The sequence below is a fragment of the Eurosta solidaginis genome, chromosome 3 (assembly GCF_040869045.1).
Source record: "Eurosta solidaginis isolate ZX-2024a chromosome 3, ASM4086904v1, whole genome shotgun sequence".
Lineage (NCBI taxonomy): Eukaryota > Metazoa > Arthropoda > Insecta > Diptera > Tephritidae > Eurosta > Eurosta solidaginis.
This window is the reverse complement of record NC_090321.1, coordinates 35,235,125-35,246,230: the sequence shown is the minus strand read 5'-3', so window position 1 is coordinate 35,246,230 and position 11,106 is coordinate 35,235,125. Positions and strand designations below refer to the sequence as shown.

The window sequence follows — 11,106 nt, the reverse complement described above, 5'->3', positions numbered from 1 at the left end:
ATGGAAAAATTGGCTATATTAAAGTACTTCACAATAAATAATACTGCTATTGCTCGCCAGATAGCGTCTTAATCAAAACTGCTTGCAGCGCCTCTACCGTGGTTGCCTTTTATACTCTTTGATTTCCTCGTTGCATGTTCTAGGCGCTTCCATTTCTAGAATTTACTAGTTGGTTATCTGTTATAATTATAACTACAGATGTACGTGTATAGCTATCATATGCGCGTGTGTTTGTGAGCGACACTTCCATAATTATATTGCATATCTCAGATAAGATATCTGCATGTGTTTGTGCGTTGCTTCTCCCTGCGTATACGTACATATGTGTAGTCATAATGATTGAATTATTGAAGTGACTTGAATCACTGCTTAGCATCGGCTTAGAAATGATAGAATCCCTTAGTGCTGCTAATATTCGTGACAGTATGTATATGCAGCAAGCATGCGAATTTATGTATTCACATATTTACGTATTTATATGGCGGCCGCCGTGGTGCGATGGTAGCGTGCTCCGCCTACCACACCGAAGACCCTGGCTTCACATCCCGGCAAAAGCAACATAAAAATTTTGGAAACAAGCTTTTTCAATTAGAAGAAAAATTTTCTAAGCGGAGTCTCCCCTCGGCAGTGTTCGGCAAGCACTCCGAGTGTGTTTCTTCCATGAAATGCTCTCAGTGAAAACTCATATGCCTTGCAGATGCCGTTCGGAGTCGGCATAAAACAAGTAGGTCGCGTCCCGCCAATTTGTAAGAAAAATTAAAAGGGAGCACGACGCAAATTGGAAGAGAAGTTCGGCCTAAAATCTCTTCGGAGGTTATCGCGCCTTACATTTATTTATTTATATGGCAACATAGGTACTTTCATACAAATCTGTCGCAACAACTTTTTTTGTTCATTTGACTACTAAAACGGTCAATTACGAATCAACGATTTCTGCTGTTTGTTGATTTAACATCTTGTTGCGATGGATAAAAATTGACAGAAATTTCAGTTGAATTGACCCGTATTTCGGTTGATTTTACCAGTATTTTTCTTTCAGTGTGCGTAATGGAAAGTTGTGTGATGAGACTCATCATAGAATTTTATATAGTGCAAGCGTACCCGGCAGACGTTGTTTTGCCCTATATTTGAAAAGTGGACTTCCCTTTCCTGTATCACTCTCTATAACATCGAATAGACTACAACTTTATTACTTGTTCTCCCATTTTTCCTTATAATTCCTGTTCTTTCCTTATTCCCTTTATCTGCACTCCCTTCACATTATAATTTTCGCTCTCACTCCCAAACCCATTACCAATCCAAATCTCATCATTCCCATTCCTACTCCCTCTCCCTCTCCCACTCCTACTCCCACTCCCATTCCCACAAATAAATTACTTCATGTATATAACAAAGAGGTATCCAATATTTGGTATATAGAAATATTGGATACCCCCTTCAAAAAATTACTGAGGCATTGAGAATACAATTTTTGTTTCATTAACACTCTCACTCCTGCCCCCAAGTTCCAACCCCTTTCACCTAATTAACCTCATATATGGAATCTATACACCGAATATTGGATTATCCCTTCAAATAATTACGGAGATGTCGCGAAATTATACTTTTGCTCCATTCGCACTCTCACTCCTAGAAATATTTTTATAAAATCTACATATATACCACACATTACATATCCCCTTCAAACATTTACGGAAATATAGCGAATTTAAATATTTGTTTCACTCGCACTCTCATTCCCCCTCACCTCTTCCACCTGAATAACCTCATATTTGGAATTAATATATGAAATATTGTATACTCCCTTCAGATAATTACCTAGATTTTGCTCCGACTTTGGAAGCCCAACGTAGAGGTTAGAGTGAAGAAGGGTTCGACGGCACTTTATGCATGTAAAAGAATGGTGGGATGTACGTGGAGTTTATCGCCTCTCTCTCTCTCTCTCATTGGGTATTAACAAAGATTGTAAAGCCTGTCCTATACTATGGAAACCTTGTTTGGTGGACCACTACACAAAAAAGAACCTACCTCAAAAAATTAGAGGGGGTTTACAGGCTTAGCATTACGGGAGCCCTGAAAACAACCCCGATCGCTTCACTGTATGCCATTCTGCACATTTCACCTGTAGACCTGGAGGCAATGTTCAAAGCGTTAACAACTGCAACGAGGCTCAGTGCGTCGCCACAGTACTATAGCGTTAACAATTACAAGACGAACAAACTACCCGATTCCGTATCTGCGCTTCGAAGGCTCTTATAGCCACAATAGAGGTGGGTGGTTAGCGTAAGGGTGCCCAAATGGCGGACGAGGCAATACACGTTTACACCGATGGTTCCAAAGTAGTATAATGAGTAGGGTCTGCGGTATACTATGCTGATCCGGAAATAAACAGATCCTACAAGCGTCCAGATCACTGAAGCGTTTTTCAGGCGGAAGTATAATCCGTAACCAAAGCAGTAGAAACACTGAAAGAAAATAGCTTAAAGTCCAGCAGCGTCAACTTTTCTATTGACAGCCAATCAGCAATTTAGACAATAATCTCGCATATCACAGCGTCTAAAAGTGTGTTAGAGTGTATGCAATCCCTGGAAAGAATCGGGATAGGGTGAAGCATACATCTTATTAGGTCCAAGGCATATAGGAATAGATGGGAGTGTAAAAATGAAATAGTCAAAAAAGGCATATCCCTCGAAGCTTGCTCAGTAGACGTCACAATTAGTTTGGGCGAAATTAAGAGAAGACGAGAGTTGGACATGATCGACAAAGCGGGAAAAGCGTGGGCTCAAACGGGGGCTGCAAAGTGTCGAAGATGATGTGTAGGTCTTACAAACTTAGACTAACAAAGTTACTCCTATCCTTAAAATGAGAGGACTGTAAATTTTTGACTTTGTTTAATGAGAAGCAGTGTTTGATCTTTCATACCACCCAACGCTTGCTGAATTATTGCAACAACTTTTTGCGATACAGAAGTTCAAAATTGACCGCACTTTTTTAAGCCGAAATTTCGCGAAAACTAGAGCGAATGAGAAGTTTCGAAGATCCCATTCGAACTTGCGCAAAAAAATCCTTTCAGAATATTTTAGGCCTAAGACTAAAATTTATTGGGCTACAGAACTGCGTACTTAAAAAACTCAGAGAACCCCAAATAAAAAATATTCGAGATTTTCTTGGGTTTTCGAATTTTTTGGGAAATAGTCCCGAGATAGGTTCACATAGTTTAAATTAAAAAATAAATTGATTTTTTTTTAATTTGATATATCGAAAATAAAAAACGAATTAAATTGACGAAATTTTAAATAAGTTGCCACTGCTATTTTTATGTTCGCTGCTGTATGTCTCTGGCCGTTGTACAAGTATACCAAAATTTTATTCGTGCGTTGCATATTAAGATCAGAACATAACTAGCTCTTCAAAATGCACAAGCTTAGAAAAGCTGTGGTAATTAGTGAAAATTAGAACTTGTTTCTAGACAACTAGCAGCAATGCGATGACTTTCAAGCCCCTCACGAAATATGCTGCACATTTTTTTTTTTTTGTTTCAAAGAGTTCTCCCGCCATCTCTGTAGTATCCATAATGTCACTATAAACAATTAACATTTGGTCCCATCAAGCAAAACAATAAAAACTTTCTGCGGAAAAAAATGTATAAAATTGCGCTGAGAATAGCGATACCATTTGACAGTGCTATGCAACATTTGCTTGAACTATTCGTTGATGATAAGATGATAAGAAAATCAATAGCATACGTTGTGTCAAGTAAACAAAAGTCAAAAGCCAAAACAAAAAATTATTGTTTCTCATAATGCAGTGGAGCAAGATGCAGTTCGCATACATTTTACTTCATGACTCTCCTTTACTCTCCGTTGACTATGTAATACTCAACTCATAATTTTTTACTTTGAGTGCTTGCGTTGATAATTTTTTGTGTAAAACCACTTCAGTTAAACAGTAATCAGTGATCAATGCTGGTGTTGTTGTCGCACAAATCTTCGATCGTTATAGTTGGAGACCGCAACAGTCGGTGTAATCCTTAATGATAATGATTGTGGTCATCAAAGTGTTCTCACTTATATACATACATACGTAGCCGAATATCTATAAAAACTTCAGCGATTTCAATATTGAACAAAGTTTTTTTTTTGTTAGCAAAATTTTGTGTTTTGTTTTAGAGTTAAGATGAGTGCGAATGAGCACAAAGAAAATCTAATATAAAAACAATAAAAATTTTATTTCTTTGAAAAGAACTCTAAAGAATACAATGTATTTTTGTTATCTGTGTCAACAGCTGATTAAATGAATATTTATATACATACATATACATATGTATGTAAGTCGTGACATACGTTTGCTCATATGTACATTCGACTACATCCGTGAAAAGACATATTCGTTCGCTCGCTAACCTCCTAACTTAATTACCTCACTCTATAGCCCTTCTCGACCGGGTACAGCTGAACAAGAACAACATACACATGTTCAATTATAAGTACCTACCATTGAAATGTATAAATATAATTTGGGGTCTCTGTGTAAATGAGTGTGTGAATGTGTTTTATTTATGAGACAATGGTTTAAATTCTCTTCCCAAAAGAAGTCCACTCTTTTTTACAACAAATATTCTTTAATTACAAAATGTCAAGCCAAAAATTATTCAAATATCTGTTAAATGTAATGATTTTCAAATTCTTTTTTGCTTTTTTTAGATTCCTTTTTATTTGCAAATCTTCTAAGAGAAGATTATACAGCTTAAAGTTAATAAAAGCTTTAAAAACTATAAAAATAAAAAAAAAGAACTATAATCTTAAGATAAACTAGAAAACACAAATTTAAAAAAAAAATGAACAAATAAAAAACTAAAAATAATGAAAAACAAAATTATAAGGTAGTGAATAAAGGAATAACAAAAAAGGCAGAAAATACAATATATAAAAAAATAAAAAAAAAAGAACAAAAGAAAACGAAAAATAGAAAAAAGATAAAAATATTGTAAAAAATAAAGAAAAAGGGAAAAAGAAAAAAAGATAAAAAAATTGTAAAAAATAAAACAAGAAAAAGAGAAACGAAATAAAAAAGAAAAAAAAAAGAAAAAAAAGAAAAAAAACAAAAGGAAAAAAATTAGAAAAAAGAAATAAAAGTAACAAGTAAGGAAGGTTAAGTTCGGGTGTAACCGAACATTACATACTCAGTTGAGAGCTATGGTGACAACATAAGGGAAAATAACCATGTAGGAAAATGAACCGAGGGAAACCCTGGAATGTGTTTGTATGACATGTGTATCAAATGAAAGGCATTAAAGAGTATTTTATGAGGGAGTGGGCCATAGTTCTATAGGTGGACGCCATTTAGGGATATCGCCATAAAGGTGGATCAGGGTTGACTCTAGAATTTGTTTGTACGATATGGGTATCAAATGAAAGATGTTAATGAGTATTTTAAAAGGGAGCAATCCTTAGTTTCATAGGTGGGCGCCGTTTCGAGATATCTCCATAAAGGTGGACCAGGGGTGACCCTAGAATTTGTTTGTACAATATGGGTATCAAAAGAAAGGTGTTAATGAGTATTTTAAAAGGGAGTGATCCTTAGTTCCATAGGTGGACGCCGTTTCGAGATATCGCAATAAAGGTGGACCAGGGGTGACTCTAGAATGTGTTTGTACGATATGGGTATCAAATTAAAGGTATTAATGAGGGTTTTAAAAGGGAGTGGTGGTAGTTGTATAGGTGGTCGTCTTTTCGAGATATCGCCATAAAGGTGGACCAGGGGTGACTCTAGACTTTGTTTGTACGATATGGGTATTAAATGAAAGGTGTTAATGAGTATTTTAAAAGAGAGTGGGGCTTAATTCTATAGGTGGACGCCTTTTCGAGATATCGTCATAAAGGTGGACCAGGGGTGACTCTAGAATGTGTTTGTACGATATTGGTATCAAATTAAAGGTATTAATGAGGGTTTTAAAAGGGAGTGGTGGTAGTTGTATATGTGAAGTCGTTTTCCAGATATCGACCAAAATGTGGACCAGGGTGACCCAGAACATCATCTGTTGGATACCGCTAATTTATTTATATATGTAATACCTGCCAAGATTTCAAGGGTGTTTTATTTCGCCCTGCAGAACTTTTTCATTTTCTTCTACTTAATATGGTAGGTGTCACAACCATTGTACAAAGTTTTTTCTGAAGTTATATTTCGCTTCAATAAACCAATCCAATTACCATGTTTCATCCCTTTTTTCGTATTTGGTATAGAATTATGGCATTTTTTTCATTTTTCGTAATTTTTGATATCGAAAAAGTGGGCGTGGTCATAGTCGGATTTCGTTCATTTTTTATACCAAGATAAAGTGAGTTCAGATAAGTACGTGAACTAAGTTCAGTAAAGATATTTCGATTTTTGCTCAAGTTATCGTGTTAACGGCCATGCGGAAGGACAGACGGACGACTGTGTATAAAAACTGGGCGTGGCTTCAACCGATTTCGACCATTTTCACAGAAAACAGTCATAAAATCTATGCCCCTACCAAATTTCAAAAGGATTGGGAAATTTTTGTTCGACTTATGGCATTAAAAGTATCCTAGACAAACTAAATGAAAAAGGGCGGAGCACCATATCATTACTATAGTTGAATGTTGACATAATTTACTTATATACTGTAAAGATATTAAATTTTTTGTTAAAATTTTACTTAAAAAAATTTTTTTTTTAAAAGTGGGCGTGGTCCTTCTCCGATTTTGCTAATTTTTATTAAGCGTACATATAGTAATATGAGTAACGTTCCTGCCAAATTCCATTATGATATCTTCAACGACTGCCAAATTACAGCTTGCAAAAGTTTTAAATTACCTTCTTTTAAAAGTGGGCGGTGCCACGCCCATTGTCCAAAATTTTAGTAATTTTCTATTCTTCGTCATAAGTTCAACTCACCTACCAAGTTTCATCGCTTTATCTGTCTTTGGTAATGAATTATTGCACTTTTTCGGTTTATAAAATTTTCGATATCGAAAAAGTGCGCGTGGTTATAGTCCGATATCGTTCATTTTAAATAGCGATCTGAGATGGGTGCTCAGGAACCTACATACCAAATTTCATCAAGATACCTCAAAATTTACTCAAGTTATCGTGTTAACGGACGGACGGACGGACGGACGGACATGGCTCAATCACATTTTTTTTTCGATCCTGATGATTTTGATATATGGAAGCCTATATCTATCTCGATTCCTTTATACCTGTACAACCAACCGTTATCCAATCAAACTTAATATACTCTGTGAGCTCTGCTCAACTGAGTATAAAGAAGAAAAAAAATTAAGAAAAAAAAAAGAAAAAAAAATACAACATAAAAAGTAAAGGAAAAAAAGAAAAACTAAATAAGAAATAAATTAAAGAAGACAAAAAAGGATAAAAATACAAGAAAAAAAGAAAAAATTACAATATAAAAAGTAAAAGGATAAAATAAAATAAAAATAAAAAAATTCAAAATAAAATAAAATAAAAAAAGGCAAAATAAAATTGTAAGATAGAAAAAAATTATAAATGTACAGAAAACAAACATAAAGTAATAAAAAAATAAAAAAGAAACAAAAAACAAAAATAATGAAAAAAGCAGTCGAAAAAAAACTTAAGAAATTCAATGTAAATAAAACCTGAATTCAAAAATATTACAGTTAAAAAGAAGATATTTATTCAAAATATTTTAAATTAAAAAATATTGAAAATATTAAAAAAAAAAATTGAATTTCATTAGCACAAACTAAAGTAAATAAACGAGAATTATAAAAAATACAATATGTATAAAAAAATAAAATAGATATTAAAAACAAGTAAATCCTGTCGGAAGATTTCTAACACCAGTTTATTTTTAGCGAATTCTTTATGAAAAGTAATTATTTTTATTCGAATAGCTATTATTTAATTAATTTTTTTTTAATTCTACATTTAGAAATAACAAACTAAAAACTTGGAAATTTGGAAATGTTTGCTCTTGAGTGTAAAATATTTCATAAAAACTTGTAATTAATTTATACTTTTTCCTTTGACGTAACCCTTTTAATAAATTACGTTTTTCTATTCACGTTTTACAGTATTTCCAAATGTACCTTCTGCACCTGGCATGTCCTGTGATGGAGAAGATCGTAAGTATTAAACATACAAGCATTATTGTTTTTTCTTAATATGTTCAATAAACGGATCTAATTTTTAAATTGTTTAAAAAAAATTTAAATAATCGATTCCCTGCATAAGATATGATTAAAGAACTAGTATTAACTTGAAATACTGAATGAAATTAAAAAAAAAAAAATTACTATTCTTAAAAATATTCCCTTGATGAACAAAGGATTAGAATTAATCGAGTAAATGACTATTACAAAGGCGAACAGTCAATGTCATGATTAATCAATGTATGTTAAAAGTTATTGGACTAAAAGTCAATTACTCATTACCCCAGTAAAATTTAATTTGATGTATAAAAATTGAATTGAATCCATTGATTGCATAGTTATGACTTATCAGTTAAACTAAAAAATAATGAAATTATAAAAACGTAATAGTCTAGTAAACGTTTTTATAATGAATAAAGTATTGCAACTACTACATTGGCTGCTAATTGAAGTTATGATTAATTTATATTTTGATTAAACAATTAATCAATTGAAACAAAATTCTAAAAGCAGATTACTCTAGTGAAATTCCATTTAATTTATAAAAGATTGCAATTAGTCTATTAATTTCGCAATAAAGTATATGATTAATCACTTAATTTGTCCGACTAGCTTTACTTACTAGTAAATAACTGTTTTTAAATATAATTATTCTTTTTATTATAGGCAGCATCTACAGACGTGGTGCACGCAGATGGCGCAAACTTTACCGTGTTAATGGACACATTTTCCAAGCCAAACGCTTCAATCGGGTAAGCATGCGTCTGCTCCTTTTATTGAAGCCAACATTTTATAATATCAACAATTTAAATTTCTCTCCCCTTAGCGCGCATTCTGCGCCTACTGTCAAGATCGCATCTGGGGTTTGGGTCGCCAAGGTTTCAAGTGCATTCAATGCAAATTGTTGGTGCACAAAAAATGCCATAAACTCGTACAGAAGCACTGCACCAATGAACATGTGGAACCGTTGGTTAAAGAGCGTGATGACGCTTTCGCCGAACAATTACCCGAGGTATTACCCCCATTGCCCGATTATGCGTCACAAGCGAGTGGTAGCGGTCATGGCATGGTTGATCCATGTGATCCTTTAGCTGTGCTAGAAATACAATCGAATGACCCGCAATTACAACAGCAGCAGCATCAAAACATCGAAGAACAGCTTGAGCCAGGTACACAACGGCAATATTCCATTAATGATTTCGAATTAATACGCGTTATTGGGCGTGGCAGTTATGCTAAAGTGTTAATGGTTGAATTGAAAACTACCCGACGTATTTATGCTATGAAAGTGATTAAGAAAGCGCTGGTAACCGATGATGAAGATATCGATTGGGTGCAAACGGAAAAGCATGTCTTTGAGACAGCATCCAATCATCCATTCTTGGTGGGTTTGCATTCGTGCTTCCAGACACCGTCACGTCTATTTTTCGTTATTGAATTTGTGCGTGGTGGTGATCTTATGTTTCATATGCAACGACAACGCCGCCTACCCGAAGAGCATGCGCGTTTCTATGCAGCGGAAATTAGTTTGGCTTTGAATTTTTTGCATGAAAAAGGTATTATATATCGTGATTTGAAGCTGGACAATGTGCTGTTGGATCATGAGGGTCACATTAAGTTGACCGATTATGGTATGTGTAAGGAGGGTATACGTCCTGGAGATACGACCTCAACATTCTGCGGCACACCCAATTATATTGCGCCAGAGATATTGCGTGGTGAAGATTATGGTTTTTCAGTGGATTGGTGGGCGTTGGGCGTGTTACTGTACGAAATGTTGGCCGGACGCAGTCCATTCGATATTGCGGGTGCATCGGAAAATCCCGATCAAGTGTGTGGTGTAAAATTTGAAAATTGAACTGAATAACTAAATTGTGCTTATTTACAGAACACTGAAGATTACTTATTCCAAGTGATTTTGGAAAAGACTATACGCATACCGCGTTCGTTGAGCGTTAAAGCAGCATCTGTCTTAAAAGGTTTCCTTAATAAAAATCCAGCTGATCGTTTGGGTTGTCATCGTGAATCCGCTTTTATGGATATTGTAAATCATCCCTTCTTCAAGAGTATCGATTGGGAAATGGTAAGTTGGATTGTATTAAAAGTGTATGCATATTTGAAACGACAACAGTTGCCTCGATTTGAAAGTTTTTTTCGAAACTCTGAGGATTGGAAAAGTATGCTGAAATCTATAAAAAATTGCATTTGTGAAAATTGATGATGATTATATAAATTATATTGAGCATTTTTAAATAATGTTTGGTCCATTTAAGCGAGTGACGAGGGCACAGGCAAGTTCATCAAAAAAAGAAAGTGCGTGTTTTTGTTATAATTTTTTTTAAAGAGTATACGAAATCGCGAACTGAAAAAATAACTATAGAGATCACTCATTTTTGGGCCCATGGATCACTCCATCATAAATCTGAAAGGGCAAATGTTTTTCAGAAAAACGGGTTTCTAATTTTAAAATAACCAAATGGAATTCAGAGGATTGCGAAACTATTTCTGAATAGAGGGAACGTAGTTCCTGTAGTTTTTTTTAAGTGATTTTTCGGAGCTAGCTTGCAAAGCATGGTATTTACTTTCGAAGTTCATACTTCGTATTTTTTTTATTTAGTCAAATTTTTTATTTTACAGATTGGAAAAAATTCAGGAATATAGGGCTTCTAATTTCCGAAGATCTGATTTCGAGCCCGAAAAAAATCCGTTTTAAAATACGTTAATAAACGAAATCGAAAGTCCAGGCCAACGTTTCAGAAATTAAAATATGAATTTGACTCCGAAAAAAATCTAATCGTGCTCCATTTTTGACTTTTTATAATTCGTTAATTTACACCAAAACGTAAGAATTTTTATTTTACTTAAAGCACAATCTCTTAAAAAAACAGTAGGTCCAAAAACCAGAAAAAAATTTAATTTTGCCGTATTGTGTAATATGTTTTTGAAA

General features: G+C 34.1%; 1 protein-coding gene across 4 annotated transcripts in view; it reads left to right on the top strand.

The window, feature by feature from the left end:
• Positions 1-11,106, top strand: part of aPKC (protein kinase C iota type) — a 105,831-nt gene that overhangs the window by 78,879 nt on the left and 15,846 nt on the right. For all 4 annotated transcript variants that reach the window (XM_067771394.1, XM_067771393.1, XM_067771392.1 and 1 more), the window contains exons 4-7: positions 8,082-8,132; positions 8,826-8,911; positions 8,986-9,990; positions 10,048-10,242. In XM_067771394.1, the coding sequence (XP_067627495.1) occupies positions 8,082-8,132; positions 8,826-8,911; positions 8,986-9,990; positions 10,048-10,242 (1,337 nt within the window). The remainder of the gene's footprint in view (positions 1-8,081; positions 8,133-8,825; positions 8,912-8,985; positions 9,991-10,047; positions 10,243-11,106) is intronic.